The sequence below is a fragment of the Capricornis sumatraensis genome, chromosome 14, assembly GCF_032405125.1.
Source record: "Capricornis sumatraensis isolate serow.1 chromosome 14, serow.2, whole genome shotgun sequence".
Classification (NCBI taxonomy): Eukaryota; Metazoa; Chordata; class Mammalia; order Artiodactyla; family Bovidae; genus Capricornis; species Capricornis sumatraensis.
The window spans coordinates 58,719,218-58,740,517 of NC_091082.1; the positions used below are offsets into that span (position 1 = coordinate 58,719,218).

Consider the following 21,300-nt stretch of genomic DNA (forward strand, 5'->3'; position numbering starts at 1 on the left):
CCATGGTGACAGGGATGGCCTCCCCACAACCAAGCCCACTTATCCACCACTGACCACAGGGTCCTCGGCGAGCCACTCGGATCTCCCGCCCAAGGGCACAGGCTGAAGCTTCCAGTTCGCACACACTACCATACGTGACGCCATCACTGCCACACACAGGGTCATAGACGCCTGAACACGCCTGGTGACATGCACACTCGGCTTCCCCATTCTTCACAGTACACGTCGCCCCAAATGGACACTGCACTCCACGGCATGGGGATGGGGGCTGGTCTGGGGAGAACATGGGCACTCAGCAAGGTCTCCACCTGCTCTCCTAGGCAATGCACAAAGCCCCTAGCCCCAGGCAGCAGACCCCCACCCAGGGTGGGGATGGTGGAGGAAGAGTGGACCAGGAGAAGGACCAGGTGCACAGGACACAGCAGAGAAAGGGACAGACACAGGAGAGACATGGACAGGGACACAGACCCAAACGGCCCTGGGCCCCTGTATGAGTGTGGGATGGGGCTGCCCTCTAGCACAGGAGTTTCTTGACTGACTTGAGAAGGGTATGGGAGGGTCAGGTTTACTCGCCTGCTTAGGCCACTGACCCCTTGACACAGCCCTGGGACTCATGCATGTGCGGGGGGGGGGAGTCTCTCTGTGGGTGGAGGAGTCTGCAACCCAGAGCCACACCCAGGGCCACACGGGGGAGGAGGTGTCTGTCCACTTGCTCTGAGGACCACAAGGCCAGGCAGCAGCGAGCCACCCCCCCCCTGCCGCGCGGGGGGCAGACCTCGGGCTGTGGGCTCCTGGCGGCAGGCGCGGTACCTCATCCTGCCAGCAGGTCAGGCTGGAAGACACAAGAGGTGGAGCCAAGAGGGAAGGGAGGGCAGAGGAGAGGATACAGACGCAGAAAGAAAGACCAGAAAGATGGACAGACCAACTGACGGGGACGGAGTGAGAGGTGGGCAGAGCCCCAGTGCACACAGGACATGCTGTCTCTGCCCATTCCGGGCCCACTGAAGTGCCGCTGAGACTCTGCTTCTAATGTGGCTGTGTGTCCCAAGAGCGTGCGACCCAGAAGACCTGAGAGCTGCCAGGCAGGTACCCAGGACCTCACCCACAGACACCAGCCTTGGACCCAATATCCCCCCAGGCGCTGCAGCCAACTTCCTGACAGATTCCACCCCCAGAGCCCACCGACAGACAAAAGCCCTGCCAGCCCTCCTCATAGTGACCAGCTCTTGCCCCCAGCCCAGGAGGAGCATGATTCAGCATGGAGATGGCATGTGATGACAGGCAGCGTGGACCGCCGGACCAGCCTGCTCCCGGCACGGAGCCCGCCTGCATGCTCACCACACAGGCCCTGGTGCTTCATGGGGATGCTACGCTGCTGCTGACACTCGGCCTGCTGGCGCCAGCAGTCATTGTCATACGTGTGCCCGTCATGGGCACACACGGGTCTGTAGGCCCCGTCACAGACGACGCGGTCACAGGAACAGCGGGGGCGGCCTCGGCGGGACAGGCAGACGGCATTGAATCTGCACGGCTCCGGGCACTGGTCTGGGGGACCAGGGAGATCAGAAGAGTAAGAGAACCACAACAGATCTCCTTGGGATGGGTAGGGGCTCCATGGGCACATGGGGTGATGACCGGGGACCCAGGAGACCAGAGGGGAAGGTGGGGATGAGTAGGTCCCTGGGTCAGGCAGAGTCCCAGGAAGGGGCCCTCCCCCAGGAGCTGCCCACCTTGAGGCTGGCACTGGCCAGAGCGCACTTTCTGCAGGAGGAGGCCTCGAGCAGCCCCTGTTCGGCCCATGACGCAGTCATTATCGTAAGTAACCCCGTCGTCCCCACACACGGGTGTCCCACGGGGAGGGCAGCTCTCTGGTCGCAGGAGCATCTCCGGCCGCCGCGTGCGCGGGTTCACACGGCAGGTACGGCTCAGGTCACTGAGGGAGCCCTGGCAGGGGTCTGGGGGCAGGAAGATGGAGGTCAGGGCACTGCCAGTTGTGTGCACACACTGAGGGAGGTCGGGCTACACACGCAGGGCAGAGCTCACCGCAAGGACCGTCAAACTTCTTGAAGACGTTCTCTTGGTGGGCACAGGCTTGGCGCAAGAGCTGGCACTCACTGGGGTAGTCACTGCCGTCGCTGCCGCACACAGGGCGTTCTGGGGCCCCCAGGCACGTGGCAGGGCACAAGCACGTAGCTGTCAGTCCATCCGCAGAGGGCACACAGGTGCTGCCAAAGCTGCAGGTGACATTGGAGCAGGGGTCCCGGGTCCCTGTGGGCAGAGCAAGGTGGGCCAGCGGCCCTCCGTACATTGGCCAGTGGCCCTCCGCATACCCGCTCATCTCAGGCCCCGCCCAGCCTTTCGCAACCCTTCACCGCAGGCCGCACCCCCATCCCCACAGGCCCCGCCCCTGCCCAGCCCTTTGCAACCCCCCTCACCGCAGGCCCCGCCCCCCACCCCCCCTACCACCCCCACCCCCGCCCACTCACCGCAGGGCCCGCGGCGCAGCAGGCGGATGCGCCTCTGCTGGCTGCACTGCGCCCGCTGCAGCTCGCACTCGTTGCTGTAGGTGGAGGCATCCGAGCCGCACACGGGCGCCACCACGCTGGGGCAGGCGCTCTTCTTGCACACGCAGGAGGCTCGGCCCGGCTCGTCTGCGCTGGGCTCGCAGACAGCGCCAAAGCCACACAGCATTCCTCGGCACGCTGCGTGTGGGGTGGAAGATGCAACGGGGTGGGTCAGGGCCTGGCCTCTGCCATCTCCAGGCCTCCAGTCACCACGCACACGGACCAATGTCTGCACACCTGCCCAGACCTTGCATATGCGTGCCCACCCATGTTCGTGCTAGTGCTCACAGGAACCCTGGTGTGCCCATCGTAGCCAGGGCCTCAAGCCTCCCCCTCTCAACAATTCCCCCTCCCCCGCCCCACAGAGCTCTCCCACCAGAGCCTTCTCTGCTCAACTGTGGAAGGGCATCGCATCTGCTCCTGACCCAGTCCCCACACAGAGAGCAGACGGCCCCCAGGCCAACTCTGTCACAGGGAATCAGTGCCTTCTCATCAAAATGGAAGCCCCTCATCCAACTGTGACCTACTCCTCAGAGCCTGGCCCTCCCCACCACATCCCTGGGAACTGCTCCAGTGACCACCCCCACACCTGGCCCTTGTCACTTCCCCAGGGACCACCTCCCCTGCCTTTCAGGGTCAGGCCTGATGTCACTCAGCTGTAGGACAGGGGGTGGGAGTATCTGAGGTCGGTCGCATGCTCCACCCTGGCCCAGTGCCTTGCCTGCTCCAGGGCTCCTTGACTCTTCTCACTCCTTCCTCCTCCTGCTTCTCTAGAGGCCTCCCCTCTCCTCAGGCCTGTCCCCACTTGAGCCCTTCTCTGCCCACTTCCCCATCTTCCATGCCCCACAGCCAGCATTCCCCAGGGGCATGCTCTGCTGTGGCTCCTAGCCCGCCCACCCTCCTAGGCCTCCTAGCTGCAATCTTTCCCTGGGGCCCGTTGTATTCACCCACCTCATCCTTCCCCACCTGTCCTCCTGAGCCCCCAACTCAGGTCCTGCTGCCCCACATCACACTCAGCATGACCTCCTCAGGGACCCAAGCCTACACAAGGCTTTGCAGACCCCTTCTCTTCTGTAAACACTTTATCACTTTTTGGGGGGCTATGCAGGATGCAGGATCTTAGTTCCCTAACCAGGGATCGAACCCGTGCCACCTGCTTTGGGAGCTCAGAGTCAACTACTGGACCACCTGGAAATCCCTTCTTAAAACATTTTAATTCCTGACTTTGTAGTGTTGCCAGTGCACATCCTCTCACTGAGCTACAAAGCCATCAGGACAATCCCTCCTGAGCAGTGTCAAGGCAGTGAAATCCTCAGGACCCCTGCCCAGGATGACACCCCGCAGGCAGGGTAGGCCCATTACTGGTTGCAGCTGTCTGGATATAATAAATGTTTAATTGGGTCCAGTTATCATTAACAAGTTATGGAGAGCAGGGGTGCACCCCCTCGTCACTTCCCAGGGGGCTCAGGAAGCGGGGCAAGAGGAAGTACCCTCAATTCCAAGGAGGGTGGAGCCACATAGGAAGCTGGAGCTGTCACCACAGCAACAGCCCACCTGGGCTCCTGTGTATTTGTCTGGGAGTCCCTGCCCCCACCCGACACAGGCTGAATGAACAGGGGCTGGAGGCAAGGGTGGGGTTAGCATGGATATCCCAGCCTGAAGTCCCTGCAACACCCCTGTCCTAACTCTGCCTCATATGGGCAACCACCCAGATCCTTCATCGGATCCTGGAGCCAGGATTCACTGGCCATGTGACTACGGGCAAGTTATCACCTGGCCAAACCTCAGGATCTCCTCCCAGGAATGGAGACAATAAACCTACCCGCCCCCCCACCCGGGTTGTTGTGAGGCTAAATAGGCCAATACCTGCAAAGGCTCACAGAGGCCCAGGATGCCACTGTGTGTGGGTCAACCCCCCGAGGATCACAGCTGTAAGAGCTCCCAGCACGTCAGCCGCTCCTCTGTCCAGGCACACTACTGTGTCCACTCTGACCCCTCCTTTCACTTTCCATCTCAACCATCTCCTTCTCTCTCCCCTCAGCATTTCCTTTTACCTTCAGCCCTCTCTTGCCCAAGGCCCTGGGGATCCCTAGGCCAAATCCATGGGCATTTCCTCTGGCTGCCTGGCTGCTTTATTTGGCTTCAACTAGACCTGCTGATCAAGGTCTTCTCCAGGTCCTGACCCCATGGCTGAAGACCTGGTCACCTCACTGTACCACAGGCTCCCTTCTCAACTGCTCTGTGTCTGTGCCCTTGGGCTCAAGCCTCACTCTCCCTCTGCCTCACTCTCCCTCTGGTCACCCTGGTTCAGCCAGATACCACTCAAGGTCCCAGCCCCTGGGCCAAGGACACTTGCTGGGCCAAGGTCCCAGCCCCTGGGCCAAGGACTGACCACTAGGTTCCTCGTCCTCCAACACTTTCATCCTCATCATGTAAACTGCCTCTTCTTAGGGCAGGAGGAGTGCCCAGAGACCTGCAGGCAGCGTGGCCCTTAAGGGTCACCTCTGGGGCTTGGCCTCCTGCAGGAGCCTCACTCTCTGCTTGCCCAAGGCCCCCCTCATAACATGCAATGCTGGAGGCGGCAGTGGCTTTTTATAGCCTCTGGTTAGAGTGGGTATATTTAACTCTCTCCCCACACTTGGGTAGGTTGGAGGATGGAGCTGATGCCCTGAGCCCTGCCTGTGGCCAAGAATGTGCAGTGTGTGTGCCTAGGAGGAATGACGATGGTCATGGGGGTGGGGCGAAGGTAGCTGTCCCCAAACATGTGACGAGTTCAGAATGAGTTCAGAATGCAGGTGTGGGGCCCGCGTAGAAGGCTGTGGGGAGGGGCAGTGGATGTGTGAAAGCAAAGAGACATGACAGGTGAGACATGGCAGGCCTTGGGGCTTGAGGAGAGGAGACTGAGGATAACTGGGACCGGAGGGTGCTTAAATCCAACCAGCTCCAGGCCTCTTGCCCACAGATTATGGGAGACAGTCCTGGGCCCAAACTCCCTGTTCAGTGCAGCCCTGCCCCTTCCCATGGCTCATCCCATTATGGATGGCCCTCTGTGTGTGTACTTCAGTGGACCTGGGCAGCTGCCTGCCCAGCAGGGTTCCCAGGCGCTGAAAGCAAACTTGGGAACGCCCCTGTCTCCCAAGAGGACTGCATCCACCCCTGCCCTCCTGCAGCAATGACAGTGTCCTCTCCTCTGCTCTCACATTAGCTTAATTACAGCAGCCTGCACAGCAGGAGGCACCCAGGGGGCTGGGACCCAGCCCACAAAACAGGGCAAAAAGGCCAGGCCCAGCCTGCTCAGTCTGGGGACAGACCCCCCTATCTCTCCTCAGACAGCTGTCACTGGTCCTGCTGAGACCCTCCCTGAGTCCCCAGCCCCCAACCCCTCTGTTCACATCTTGTCTCACAACCTGGGGGCTCCAGTCGCAACTTTGAGGCCAAGATGCAGCCAGGCCCAGGGATTCCAGACTCCACGTTCCTTTTGTTGTCCCCTACTATGGACTCCTCAGGTTTCCTCCTCCAGGCTCCTCTGCTCCAGATACTCCTAACACATCTGATGTGCACACCCCAAGGATGGCTCCTGACTCCCCCCTCACGAGTGCCACTGCCCATCCAGGCACAGAGTTCCAAGTTCAGTCTGTCACTAGGTGAACCCCTACTCACCATCCGGAGGTGTTGGGGGCACTGGCGTGAAGTGGGTCCCAGGTTTGTCTGGAAAAAAAAACAAATCTCAAGTTAGCTCCCCCTGAGCTGATCCTTCCCTAGCCTGTTCCATTGTCCAACCTGGAGGTGGTCACCTTTGCCTGTACACATCCCTCCCCTGGCTCTACTCAGAGCCATGAAGACTGGCCAAGGCCTGGCAGTAGACAAAGACAGAGGCCTTGGCTCTTCTCTGCCCCTCTAGCTGTATCATCCTGGCCTGACACCTGTCAGGAAGGCCCAGTGGCAGAGGTGTAGGCACCATCTATTTCTTAGATGAGCCCCAAGCCCTTCCAAAGCCCCTATTCCCAATGTAACCAGCTGCCCCAACTCCCCAGATCCCAAAGAAAGTTGCCAATGCAGCTCAGGATGAGAGCTGGCCACCATCCTCCCACCTGTCCACCCAGCCCATGGACAGGCTTTTGGGGACTCAGGCATTCAGAGAACAACCCATGGTGTTCCAAGAAGATGCAGCTAATGGCCTCTCTGTAACTCTGCCTGTTCCCTAATCTTTTGGCTGAGTCAGGGGACCTCAGCCAGCAGAGGCAGGGTCACTTGGGTCCAAGAGGCAGTCACACCCGCAGACACATACAGTTGTTGAGGAAGAGTAGCACCGCGAAGCCAAGCGTGGCCGTGGCCAGGAGGATCAAGCAGACATTACAGGGGATCATGAAATACCGCACCAGGACGGAGACCCTGCGCCGCTGCCGGCGGTCCCGCTCCAGCAGCAGTGGAGGCATGACCCAGGCTCCTCAGCCCCCACTCTTGAGGTGTGGGGCTTCTCACGGGGTGCCCTTGGGCCTCTTCCGTGCCACTCTCTCCATTCTTGGACCCCTGGGGCAGCTGACAGCCGCTCTATTCTCAAAGCTCAGCTCCAGTCACAGCCAGGGAGTGGGAAGCACCAGCCCCCTCCACAGCCCTTGAGGCTCATAATGGATGTGCAGAATTCTTCTGGAGCAGAAATCCCAAAATTGGACTCGGAGGAACAACCAAGGGCCAGCACCACCCCTGCTGTCCACACCGGTCAGGGCCTGGGCCAGAGGCTCCGGCAGCTCTCGGCCGGGGTCCAGCTGTGCTCAGTCTTCCCGGAGCCAGCCTCGGTAGTCCCACAGCCCCGGATCCTGCCCGCCCGGCAGCCTGGGAGAGGCTGGTCCGAGGGGGACTGGCGGCGATCGGCCCTTCGCCCAGGACTCAGCTAGGCGCGGGGCGGCGGGTCCCAGCTGCTCAGTCCCCGGCAGAGGCGGGAGCGGCGACGGCAGCGAGCGGGAGGAGCGAGCGCGCGTCCGGAGAGAAGAAAGAGCCGGCTGCCGAGGGCCGCGCCCGCTCCCCGCGCCCAGGCCGGGGCTGAGGCGGTGAGTGAGGGGCGAGGGGCGCCGCTGAGTGAGGGCGGGGAGCAGAGACAAAGGAAGACGCCTCCGGGGACCCCAGCGTCCGCGGGGAGTCACGGCTTGGCTTGCGCCGCAAGAAGGATGGGGCGGATGAGGACTGGAAGGCGGCGGCACAAAAGGGAACGCATGGGCTGGGGGTCCTAGGGGGCGGCTGTGGGAACCGAGGCTGGAAGGGAGCAAGGTCCGGGGAGGGCGCAGAGGTGGGGCGCTGAGGCTAGGGAGGGTGCAGGGTCTGCCTGGGGGGCCGGGGTCGGGGTGGGAGATGAAGGGGAGCGGTGGCTGGAGCTGGAGACGCAGGTGTGGGGGTGGGGTGGGGGGCTGCAGAGAGGGTGCGAGTAGGTGGGCGAGAGTGGGGCGGGACAGGGACGGGTTCCCTCCCGCTCCCAACCGGTTGGGCTGTCTTGTGCGTGTGAGCGACGGCGCGGCGGAGGGTCTGAGTCCCCGCAGCAGGGCTCGGCCTGCACCAAAGACCCGGTTCTGGGCTGCAGGCTGCGTGTCACCGCCTGTGCATGTCAATATCTCTGCTTCTGCTGGCCCCACCCTGGTACTGTGGGGGTAGCATCTCCAAGTGCATATACACAGGTGGGAACTGGCCTGGGTTCAATTCAGAGAGTGGGCCACCCCTCCCTAGGAACTGACATCAGGACCTCAAATTATCCCGGCACTCCCAACTCGCGTCCGCACGGAGAAAGGATCATGCAAATGAGTCCCATGTAAATAAGCGTTATGCAAATAGTCGGGGCTCCAAGCCCGGTCCGCAGGCCCGGAGCGCCCCCCAGAGGCCGTCCGGGAAAGTCGGGACCGTGACGTCACAGCCGGCCAGGACGTGCAGCCCACCTGGCACTCGCGTCCTCCCCACCACGTGTCCAGCTGCCTCACGAACACTTCCCTGGAGTTCTCACACACACACCCCGCTCACTCCCTCCTCGTCAGGTGGGCTCTTCACGCCTCCCAACCTTCCTCGGCTGGGACAACCACCTGCCAGCCAGCTCTCAGTTCTGTCAGGTCCATCTCCTTGGACTCCTTTCTGTCCCACGGCCCGGCACACTGCTGCCAAATCCCAGCGGGATCAGCCCACCCTGTCCGGGTCCCCCATCACCCACGGCAGAGAAGCCCTGGAACCTAGGGTTCTACCGAAACTTGTAGGAAAAGCCAATGCACAAAGTGGGACAATGCACCCAGAGCAGCAGTCAGGCTACTTGGAGACCCTGCCCTTGGCTGTCCTCACTCTCTACTCAGAGGAGCCTCCCACCCTCTCACCTCACCCTGGCACTGCCCACACCACACTGATACTGGCGGTGCCCCAGACTGGGAGCACCCAGGGCAGGGTCTGACTTTTTATCTCCTCCAGGCAGGGCTTGGCCCAGAGCCCAGAACACGGTGTGGTGAGTTCAGGCAGTGACACATTTCCCGTTTACTTTTCACTGCAGCCCCCCTAGGACTGCAATCTGATCCTTCGACTTGGGGAGGGGTCCAGTCAGTGCTAGGAGTTAAACCATGGACTTGCCCACTGGACACATGCCTGCACAGGAGCCCTGTTTGCTGCTGCCACTGCAGCTGTGGAGCATCATGGGTGGGCCATGGGAGGGAACCAGAATGTGGGAGGGGTAAGGCCTGGGATCTGGGGGAAGCCTCCCCCAGGCAGAGAGCCTGGAATCTGCCCGCAAATGGGCTGGCCTTAGATGCTCCCATGGCGGTGGTGCTGGGTGCCCTGTCGGGCTTGGCCTGGGGTAAAGGCAACCGCATGCAGCCTGGTATCTTTCAGCCCCAGTCTGAGCCCCCACGGGGGTTGGATGCCTTCAGAGAGACAAAGGGCCATTGAGGCCTCAGATCCAGTCAAGGGGGAGGAGGGCTCAGGCTACTCCAGCTATTTTAGGATCTCCAGACTCAAAGTCATTCAGCCTTGACCAGCCCACACAGGCTCAGGTCCCAGGAAGAGAGGATGAACCAAGCCAAGAATCAGACCCCTCTAGGCTTAAACACAGCAACATGCTAGTGCTCACATGCTACACACACACTCCATGTTCCAGGTCTCCCGTATGCAGACGTATGTACAACCACTCACTCAAGTCTGCACAGGCACTGTGCAGTCACACACACACCTGCGTGCATACACACTGCACACCTTCACGCAATGCAAAACTTGCCCCTCATCCACACAGCACACATCGGGTGTGCCCCCACATACACGCGTGTAGTTGGGCCCCTCCAGACGCTCCCCTGACCCTGAGAGGAAGATGGGGAACGAAGTCCAGAGAGAATAGAAAGTCCTACCTACTGGCCTCCCTCTGATCCCTTTCACTCCGTAGGGGAGGGGCCGGCGCGCTCCAAAAGGATGGGGTGGGAGTGGGGCGGCACCGCCCTCCCAGCGGCAGGCACACTCCACGCATGCGCATACACCTTTGCTGTGGGGACCTCCGCCAGTCTCCATTCCTGGGCCCTTGAGGGTACCCCGTTAGTATGTAAAGTGCATCGAACAGTCGAGTGCAGGTATGTGGCTTCCAGCCACAGGTGTCTGGCCGCCCTGGTGGGGGAGAGGAAGAGGACGGGGCAGGGCGGCCCCCTCCCCCAGCCTCCTAGAGTCGGGTCTCAGGGCCATCCCCTCCCCCTCGGCCTCAGCAGACAATGGGCGTTTCACAGCGGGACGTCGCTGCTGGACTGCGGCCAGCCGCTGGTAAAGAGGCGGCGTCCAGCCCGGCCCGATCGCCCCCTCAGGTGAGGCTAAGGCCGGGAGGCGCCCATTTGAGTCCGCGGGCTGTGTGCCCGCCCACGAGCCCCCGGGCAGGGCCCACACTGCTGGTTACCCCGCGCTGTCGGGAGGTGGCATTAAGTGAGAGCTTGTGGAAGAGTTGGGGCTGGTTCGCAGGGCAGCGGCCGCTGACTCCAGCACCTCTCCTCCTTCATTACTCAGCATTCATCCTGCCCAGGCCCGGCCAAGCTCCTCCGGGGGTGGGCTCAGTGCAGGAGGCAGGTGCCGAGTCAGGTCAGCTCTCTGCCCCTGGGAGGTTACCCTGTAGCTGAGATTGCCCTAGATCACAGCATCTACGTGGGGAATGTCTGTATGGAGACCCAAAGGACGGGGTCGAGGGATTTGCACATGCAGACAGAGCCAACTACAGAGGCCCAGTAAAAACAAGCTCAGGAGACTGCATGAGACCAGGAGAAGCCAGCCCGGTGAGGCCTCAGGGAAACAAGGGCCAAGGCCAGACCAGCAGGCCTGGGGAACCCAGGGCCCGGGACGCCTGCCAAGACAGGCTTCAGCCACCAGGGGGCGCCAGCCGAACAGAGGGGGTAGTAGACACCTGAAGAAAAGGTAGAGCCCACCAGGCTCCTCCATCCGTTGGATTCTCCAGGCAAGGGTACTGGAGTGGGTTGCCATTTCCTTCTCCAGGGGATCTTCCCGACCCAGGGATCGAACCCAGGACTGACGCATTGTAGGCAGATGCTTCACTGTCTGAGCCACCAGGGAAATCAAAGGTAGCGCAAATGTCCCCAACCTTTTTGGTACCAGGGACCAGTTTCGTGGAAGACAGTTTTTCCACGAATTGGGAGTTGGGTGGGGAGAGGTTTGGGGATGATTCAAATGCATTACATTTATTATGCCGCCACTGATCTTACAGGAGGCAGAGCTCAGCTGGTAATGCCAAAATGGGGAGCAGCTGTAAACACAGATGAAGTTTTGCTTGTTCACCAGCACTCCAGCCCCTCACCTCTTGCTGTGTGGTCTGGATCCTAACAGGCCACCGACCAGAAGCGGCCCATGGCCCGGGAGTTGGGGACCCGTGAGGTAGGGGATGGGGTGGAGGTAGCTGATCCATACCTTCTGTCCCTCCCCTCTAGGACAGCCCCAAATCCACCTCTTTCGGCCAGGTCCTGCCCATGTCTAGGAGGAAGCAGAAAGCTGGAGGAGCCAGGGTGGCACCCAGGTGTGGTCAGTGCCAGTGAGTCAGGAGACCCTGTGTTCCTGCTGAGGGCCACAGGCAGGCCAAGAGAGATGCACAGTCCAGCACAAAGGTCTGAGTTGGGGGGCGGTGCTTCTTGGAGGTATTGACCAGCTGGATGTCAAGATGAAGAGGAGTGGCAGACAGACACCTATTGGTGAAGGAGGAAACAGAACAGGCTCCATCTTGAAAGCAGGACTCCATCTTGGGCTGGACTGTGGACTTTGAGCTATATGCCCAGTATCTATGGAAACGACATACCAACTGGAAAACCAGACCCCCAGGTGGAAGAGCCCCAGGGCTCATTCCTAGACAGTCTGTTACCTAAAAGAATACCCTAATTATCTGTGTAACCAAATAAAATAATAAATTCTATTATGCTTATTGGGATATGCCACAGGCCTATTGATAATTGTCCACTGTTAACTACCTAGGCTTAAGGCATATGAATCATGGGTTAACTTTGACTGTATCTTTCTTTTCCTTTGTTCAGACTAGTTTCAGGGAATTTGGGGAGGTGGGTTTGGGCACATACACTTAGGGTGTACAGTGAAGTCGCTCAGTCGTGTCCAACTCTTTGCGACCCCGTGGACTGTAGCCTACCAGGCTCCTCCCTCCATGGGATTCTCCAGGCAAGAGTACTGGAGTGGGTTGCCATTTCCTTCTCCAAGGGATCTTCCCGACTCAGGGTATATAAGGTTTTCAAAAAAACTGGTCGGGGTCCTTGACTAAGAGGAGACTCTGCCTTGGGCCCACCGGTGTAATAAACTGCACTCCACTATCTGCATTGTCCTTCTGAGTGAGTTTGTTTCCCAGAACGCGTGGCTACAACATTTGGTGCATTGGCCGAGAAACTCCTCACTTTGAGGAGACAAGTCCCATTTGAGACTACCCCGAGGCCTTGTGGCTCAAATCTTCTAGAGGGGGAAGGCGCCTCGCCCTTCTGGAAGGATTCTGCTTCTCAATGCCCAGATCTTTCATGTTAGCAGGTAGTGGATGGCAGCAGGGGAACTAAGCTCTCAGGTGAGGAGGAACCCACCTGGCAGGGTGGAAGAGGGGGCCTGATCACCCCCCTGGGAGGGACTAGAAGGGGCACAGACCCACAGAAGCCTGAAATAGGCAGGTGGCAACGATTGCTTGGTACACAGGTTGACGAGTGTGTTAGGGCTTAGGAAGGAAACTTGTGAAGGTCATTTAGGAGGTGGTGTCCACGCCATCTTGGGGAAAATTATTATCAAGCCAACTGCCAGGGGATTTTTAGGAGAAGACACTTGGTTTTGTATGCTCGTATTCTGCTCTCCCCAAGGAGGTGTCCCATCTGCTATGAAATTCTTGCTGCTGCTGCTGCTAAGTCGCTTCAGTCGTGTCCGACTCTGTGCGACCCCCTCGGAATTGTCAGGCTAGAAGGAGGGGGATATATAAGTGAGTACGAATTGGCTTTTCCGGAGACGGCCTGGGACGTGGGATATTTAACCCATCTGTATTTTCATCTGCACTTGATCAAGCCCACCAAGGCAGAATGGACTTTGAAAGTTAAGGGAGAAACAGTCTTAGATCACATGGTGTTCTGGTTAGGCTGTGCTGACCAGCAGGTGAAGACACGCTGATCCCCTTTCTCCCTCTGAGATCTCACCCCAATTAGGAAGGAGGCAGGATGGCAATTTAAATGTCATTGAGTGGAGATATCGGAAGTACATAGTACTACTGAGAACTTCGTAGACAGAACGAAAGGCAAAGTAGAAGGTCCGAGAAGGTAAGCAAGATGGGGGGAAGTGAATCTAAGGCAACTGTGTTGGAGTGCATGATTAAAAATTTAAAGAAGGGATGTGGAGGAGACTGGCCACCTCATGTGAAGAGTTGACTCACTGGAAAAGACTCTGATGCTGGGAGGGATTAGGGGCAGGAGGAGAAGGGGATGACAGAGGATGAGATGGCTGGATGGCATCACCGACTCGATGGACATGAATTTGAGTGAACTCCAGGAGTTGGTGATGGACAGGGAGGCCTGGTGTGCTGCAATTCATGGGGTCGCAAAGAGTTGGACACGACTGAGCAACTGAACTGAACTGGGTGAAGATGAAGCCTAACCGCCTCCACATACTCTGTGAGGTTGAATGGCCCCCTATGGGAGTAGGACGGCCACCAGAGAACACCATGAACTTAAAAATAGTGGAAGCAGTCTATACAGTAGTCACAGATTGAGGACAGGACACCTCAGTCACTATGCAGAGCCAGGACACCTGGATCGATATCCATATATTGACTCATGGCTAGGGTTAGCTCAAGACCCTCCTACTTAGACAAGGTTCTGTATCCAGAAGGGAAAGGGGAAAATATTAATGGCACAAAAATTGATGATAAAAAAGGAAATTATACAGGATTTGGACGGGGATGACCTGACCCCTCCTCCATACTGGATAATGACGGGCCTGCCTCCCAGTGCTCCACCAGGACCGGAGGCTGCCTTACTGCCCAATCCAGGGCCAGGTGAAGCTCCTGCAGCAGCCCCTGCTCTTCCACCAGCTCTCCAGGAGTTCATAGAGCCGCCGTTTCGGCAGGCTCCAATCCCAGCAATGGAGACCTCTGGTCAATGCCCCCAGAATTCCACCTCAGCTGGACCTCCTAGATTGTATCCGGTGAGTACTGATGGGAAGGGGGAAGAAAACACAGCAATTAGCCAGAGGCTGTGCTCTGCCAAGGAACAGGGGGAAGAACCCCACTACAGATGCCCCTCAGACAGCTACGACAGCCTCCAGCTCAGGACGCATGGGGCACTACCATCAGCCCCCTGTAGCCTATTATTACCAGCCATTTTCCTCTACGGATATATTAAACTGGCAGAGACGCTCCACCTTACTCAGGGGAGCCACAAGCCATGATTAGGCTAATGGAGACTATTTTTCGAACCCACCGCCCTACATAGGATGACATAATCCAACTACTTGTCTCCCTTTTCAGCACGGAGGACAGACACAGGATCCTAACTGAGAACTAAAAATGGTTAAGAGAAATGGCACCTGAGGGTACTGCAAACCCACAGCGGTGGGCAGAGCTAGCCACCACCGATGAGAGGCCCAATGGAGACTGTAACACAGAGGAAGGCAGGGGCCACCTGGAGAGTTATCGGGTTACTATTTTACAAGGTCTCAAGAGGGGGGCCCGAAAAGCTATGAGTATCCCAAAATCCTCCGAAGTGATTCAAACGGAAAGCGAATCACCCTCTGAGTTCTGTGAAAGACTATGCGAGGCCTATAGATTTTATATGCCAATAGACCCAGCCAGAGGCTGCTGGGTCTCAGATGGTGATAAATGCAGCCTTTGGTCTCTAGCCTACCCTGAAAATGTCAGATGGGGGGACACCAAGTGACTCATGAATTTTTATACATCCCTGAATGCCCAGTACCTTTGTTAGGAAGAGACTTGCTGTCTAAATTGGGGGTACAAGTGACCTTTCCCCCCACGAAAGACCACTGTTCGAGTGGGCCCAACCACCTATTTTACTCTTCCTCTCAGTAACCCCTCAAGATGAATGGAGGTTGCACGATCTCCCAGAAGGGAAACTGGACAGGCTAAACAGTCGAGAGAGAAAGTTAACTCAACAATTCCCTGAGGTCTGGGCGGAAGACAGCCCCCCAGGCTTGCAAAACAAGTCCCACTGGTAATAGAACTCAAACCCGGTACAGTTATGTCAGCACCCGCCTTGGGCCTGCCAGACCTTGCTCAGCCGTTTACTCTTTACATGACTGAAAAGGACAAGGTGGCTATAAGAGTGTTGTCCCAGACTATGGGGACATGGGACAGACCTGTGACTTCTCTCTAATCAGCTGGACAATGTTGACACTGGGTGGCTGGGATGCTTACAGGCAGTTGCTGCAACTGCCTTACTGGTCCGGGAGGCAACCAAGCTGATTTGGTCCAAGATTTGTTCGTAAAAGTCCCGCATGAAGTCAACACTCTCCTGTGAGGAGACCCCCATAAATGGCTGTCAACATCCCGGACTACGCAATACCTGGGACTGTTATGTGAGAACCCCCATGTTACTACCGAGCCTTGTCAGGCCCTGAATCTGGCCACTTTTTCTTGTGGGAGAATGTGGGCCCTCGCATGATTGCAAGGACATATGCCAGCAGCCCTGACTTGAGAGACCAACCAATCCTGGACCCAGATTTGGTCCTGTACACCAATGGCACCAGCCTGGTGAAACAAGGACAATGACTGTCGGGATATGAAATAGTCATGGAAGAAACCACCGTTGAGGCTCACTCTCTGCCATCACACTGGTCCGCTCAACAGGCCGAACTATATGCTCTAATCCAGGCCCTCCAGCTGTCAAAAGGTAAGAAGACAAACAGTTACACAGACTCCAAGTATGCTTTGGCCACACTACAGGGCCCTGTATAAGGAGAGAGGCCTTTGACAGCTAGTGAAAAAGATATTAAAAATAAGAAATTAAGACCCTATTAGATGCTGCCTGGGAACTAGAAAGGATTGCAGTCATACACTGCTGAGAACATCAAAAAGAGGATACCCCCCGGGCTCAGGGAACAGCCTGGCAGATAACACCACTAAATCAGCAGCCGAGGGCTTGGGGGTGACAAGTGAAGCCCCTATTAAAGCTCTCATATTGGCGGATCTACCTGAGCTAACACTAGACTCTCCAAAATACAATGAAGCCCAAAACCAACTAGCCAAAGCAGAAGGGCCCATCAAGACTGAAAAGGGATGGTGGGAATTGCCAAGTGGCAAATTATTGGTACCGGAGGAGCTGGCACCCACTCTGGTAAGCCAAACACACCAAGCGACCCATATAGGCCATGATAAACTGGAAGAGCTAATTTGAAACTATGTCTTGGTTCCCCACCTCTCTTCCCTGTGCAGGACAAAATCTCAGAACTGCACTGCCTGCTGAGGTCAATGCTGCCTCTCGGCACAGACAGAAACCTCCAGGGATTCAGGTAAAAGGCACGCTGCCCTTTGAACACCTGGAAGTGGACTTCACTGAAATGAAACCTCACTGATACTACCATTACTTGCTGGTCATAGTATGTATGTTCTCGGGATGGGTAGAAGCTTTTCCTACCCGGACTGAAAGAGCATCAAAAGTAGCCTGTGCCTGCTTAGGGAAATAGTTCCCAGATCTGGATTTCCTACCAGCATTGGATCGGACAATGGCCTGGCTTTCGTAGCTGATTTAGCATAACAAGTAAGCAAAACTTTAAACATCAAGTGGAAATTACATACGGCATATAGGCCCCCGAGTTCTGGGATGGTGGAAGGAACCAGCCGGACACTTAAAGAGACACTCTCCAAGTGGATCTTAGAGACTGACTGTTCCTGGGTGGACTTGTTTCCGACAGCTCTGTTCAGACTCAGGATGACCCCACAGTCCCATGGCTCTTCTCCATACAAAACTGTGTATGGGAGGCCCCCTCCCATAATAAAACAGGTGTCAACAAATTTGCCTCAGGTAAGGGGAGATGAGATTTCACAGCAGATGGAACAACTGGGTAAGGTAATAAATCAGGTAACTAAGGTTGTACAAGAAAGGGTGCCATTCCACCTTGGGGAACAGATTCACGAATTTGTGCCCGGGGTCAGGTGTGGTCAAGGACTGGAAACATGACTCCTTGGCCCCACATTGGAAGGGTCCATATGCTGTTCTAACCAGACCTACTGCAGTTAAAGTTGCAGGTGTCACTCCCTGGATCCACCACATGAAGATGAAGAGAGCATACCACGCAGACCCAGAGGACGCCTAGTGGACTGCGCAGAGGGACCCCTCTGATCCCTGTGAAGCCAAGATCATCTTAAAGAAGAAACAGAGATGAAGCTCTACAATCAACTGCTGCTACAAGGACTTGCTGGTATCATCTTGAGACTGACCATAGTTTCAGTACAAAGAGGGACCTGTGCTATAATTAAAGTTGAATGTTGTATATATATTCCTGATTTATCTGGCTATATATCAGCCACCCGAGATGACATGAAAGGTCAGGTAAAACTCATGTCTGATGATAATCTTCCTTTTTGGACTTCAGTCCTATGTTGGGTGAAGGGTGATTGGTGGAAAACTATATTTACTATTGTTATAGTTGCCTTGATAGTTCTGCTTTGTGGACCCTGTATTTTACAACGTATTATGAACTTTGTAACCCAAAGGTTGATGTCGTTCTCCCAAATTGGAGGTCGGAGAGTCAGGGTACAATTTACCCCTATGAATGATGCTCATACTATGAGTTAAGAGCATCAAGAAGAGGGAATGAAGGAGGAAACAGACAGAACACGCTCCATCTTGAAAGCAGGACTCCATCTTGGGCTGGACCGTGGACTTTGAGCTCTATGCCCAGTACCTATGGAAACGACATACCAACTGGAAAACCAGACCCCTGGATGGAAGAGCCTCAGGGCTTGTTCCTAGACTGTCTGTTACCTAAAAGAATACCCTAATTATCTGTGTAACCAAATAGAATCATAAATTCTATTATGCTTATTGGGGTATGATCACAGGCCTATTAATAATTGTCCACGTTAACTACCTAGGATTAAGGCATATGAATCATGGTTTAACTTTGATGTATCTTTCTTTTCCTTTGTTCAGACTAGTTTCAGGGAATTTGGGGAGGTGGGTTTGGGCATGTACACTTAGGGTATATGAAGTTTTCAGAAAAACTGGTCAGGGTCCTTGGCTAAGAAGAGACTCTGCCTTGGGCCCGCCGGTGTAATAAACTGCACTCCACTATCTGCATTGTCCTTCTGAGTGAGTGTGTTTCCCAGAACGCGTGGCTACAACATTGGAACCAAGAGAAGCTGGGAACAAAGGGACAGAAAGACCGACCAGACAGGAGAGAACCACATGGGTAGCTGCAGCAGCCCTTCTAGTGGTCCTGTGAGGGTCTGCTGCTAGGCCCTGCGCGGACAGGTGGGTGACGAAGGAACTGATGGATGCAGTCATGAGTGGACTCTAGCAAGCCTCACTGCGCCCCCTCCAGGAACAGAGGTGGACACACATCCTTTCCCCACTCGTGGGTCAGGACAGGCCATAATCTGGCCCAGATGTTGTGCCTTTATGTCTCCCCAATGTACTTAGAAATCATGTACCTGTTGCCAGAGGGACAGGTGCCTCAGGGAGCCACAGCAGGTTGCCTGCTTCTGGGCCTGGTATGCAAAGGGGGCAATGCAGAGGCAGCTGCTAAGGGGAGAGGTAGGGAGCTTCAGGCCCACCTCACATCAAAGGCAGACCCGCCTCTCCTGACCTGCCCTGCTCCCTAACCTAGCCAGACACAGGGTCCAGCAGGCGTGTGAGGGAGCAGGGAACCCAAGTGACCCCAGGGACTCTTCCTGTCCAGTGCAGCCCTTCCATCTTTGGCACTGAGAAACCTAGAGGCAGAGCCCACAGGAGGAGGGGCCCAGCTCTCTGCTGGGGATGGGGTGGTGGGAGGGGAGCAAAGCTGGACACTGGGGCAACAGGCAGGAGATGGGACCCACAGAGGGCCCACAGCCCTGTTCTCAGAACTCTGGGACACAAGCCAAGGTTGCCGGGTACCATCGCATTGGCAGAGTATCTGCAGCGTCCCCTCCCCAGGCTGAGTCCTGCGATACAAGGGTGGCAGGAACCACAGGCCACCAGCTGGAGTTTCAACCAGAACTGTTGTGTGCTGGTTGGTACACCTGAGATTGCAGGCACATGTGCATACAAATGTAAACACACACACACACAAGTGCAGGCCACACAGCTGGAAACAGCCGGCTGCCTGTGAGGACAGAGAGCTTGCCCCTCCCATGCCTCAGTGGGAGGGGAGATGGGAGGGACCATCTTCCCCTTCCCAGGTCCAGCTGTAAGCAGCCCCCTAGCAGGGGGCCTTCCTCAGAGGAAGTTCTCAGGCTCTGCTCTGGGGGGAGAGGCCCCTTTGAGGGGAGCTTCCCTCCCCACTGGAAGGCCTAGGGCCCCCTAAGGCCCCCCTAAGGCCCCCCAGAGGCCTAGGTCACCCCTCCCCGGCTCCCAGCCACAGCCTAGGACAGGGCCCAGATCCCTCCTGAGCCCCCTATAGCCTATCGGGACACAGTACTCTCTGATGAGCTGGGTCACTCTCATCAGGGTAGCTGTCACTGTCTCATTTCTGAGATCCCTTTTTCTTTTTGTGAGAGGTGGGCACTTCCTGGGACTCTGGAGTGTCAAGTGCTATTGGGGCTACTTCAGGGATTGTGCCTGCAGTCCCCAGCTTGCTGGGCTGGGCCTCAGGGGCCTGTGTGGGGAGCCACAGTTCCCCTATCCCAATGCTGAGGGGGTTGCTGGGGCCAGCAGAGCAGTTCAGGCCTCTGGGCAGCTGGCCTGGGCCTTCAGGTGAAGGCAAAGGACTTGGGGAGCAGGGGCAGGAGAGAGGTCAATTTCACCAGCTGTTTTCCACCCCCCTGTGGTGATGGGGTGGGGGCAGGCTTTGATTCTCAGGGGATTGGGGGATTAACCCTTTAGGAAGGAAGGAAAACAGGCTGGAGGAGGCTGTGCAGGGCAAGCAACAGTTGGCTAGATCTACAACCCTGAAGTCTGGGCTCACTCCCCTGCTAACCTTACCTGGGGCAGCCTCATCCCACCCTCTGCACTCTCCCTACCTCAGTCTGAAAGGATTGGCGGGGCAGGGGGCTGGAGTCCCAGACCCAGACCAGCTAGCCCTGACCAGGTGATCCAGTTCTTCCCAGCACCCCAGAGAGGCTGCGAGCACCCCCATGGCTCTGCCTTCCTTCCCCAGGCAGGCCCCACTGGAATCTACTCTGTCCAGAGCCCTGGGGAAGGCGGGTATAGACAGCAGGGGAGGAGAGGACAGTTTCAAAACAACTTTTTTTTTTTCCATTTACAATCTGCTGGGGAGTATGGAGGCTGGGGCACTTCTCTGGGTGGGGAGCAGGGTGATGGGGTGGGGTCTGGAAAAAGTCAGGAGCTGTTTCTACCAGCTCAGCCCTCCTGCGGGAAAGGAGCGCACTGCCTTGAAGTGATGGATCCAAAGCCCTTTGGTTTCAGCAGCAACCCCCTCCCCACAACCCATTGCGCCCCAAGCCCTGGGGCCACCCCAGTGAGGGTATCAGCCAACCTGCTGTGGTCCCACAAGCCCATGCTCTCGCAGACTTCCTACCGGGGACCCTAGGTGAGAGAGGACAGTGCAGGAGGAGGCCACGCTCCACCTGAGCAGATGCCCCGCCCCCAGTGGCTGGAAGGAAGGAGAAAGTCTAGGCGCACCGCCTCCAGCCTGGGCCTGCCCCTGCTCCAAGGACCTGCCTGGGGGAGGGGCCACGGACTGCAATGGGGCGGGTCTGGAGGGGGTGGGGTGAGAACTTACGTCTGCAAGAGGGAAACAGGGACAGGAAGAAGCCACCTCCCACCTCTGCAGGGAGGAATGTGGGGGAGTAGGGCGGGCTCAGGACTTGGGGGTACAGAAGCTAAATGCCAGACAGCAGAGGGAGCCAGCTCTGGCCCTGAGGAAGCCAGCCCTGGAACCTGCCCTGGGCTCCTACCTGCCCCGCTTTGCTCTGCAGAGCCAGTCCCTGTCTGGGGGTGTCTGTGTCCACATCTGGCTCCCAGGACACAGGGCCTGCACCAAGGCCAAGGCCGGCGGCCCGGGACCTAGCATCTCTCTGGCCTGAGCTATAGCCTAGGACTACCTTCCCCAAAGGCCCAAAGGTTGGCATGGCAGGGAAGAAGGGAGGGTGTTCACTGGAATC

General features: G+C 57.1%; 1 protein-coding gene across 3 annotated transcripts in view; it reads right to left on the minus strand.

Moving 5' to 3' along the window:
* The window catches only part of AGRN (agrin), a 38,877-nt gene that overhangs the window by 11,959 nt on the left and 5,618 nt on the right, over nt 1-21,300 (minus strand). For 2 of the 3 annotated variants that reach the window (XM_068986416.1, XM_068986417.1), the window contains exons 3-8: nt 6,225-6,272; nt 2,487-2,702; nt 2,044-2,268; nt 1,731-1,955; nt 1,339-1,545; nt 55-273 (exon numbers count right to left, since the gene is read on the minus strand). In XM_068986416.1, the coding sequence (XP_068842517.1) occupies nt 55-273; nt 1,339-1,545; nt 1,731-1,955; nt 2,044-2,268; nt 2,487-2,702; nt 6,225-6,272 (1,140 nt within the window). Of the gene's footprint in view, nt 1-54; nt 274-1,338; nt 1,546-1,730; nt 1,956-2,043; nt 2,269-2,486; nt 2,703-6,224; nt 6,273-6,852; nt 7,001-21,300 lie in introns of those variants that run through there. The other variant, XM_068986418.1, reaches the window with a different exon arrangement.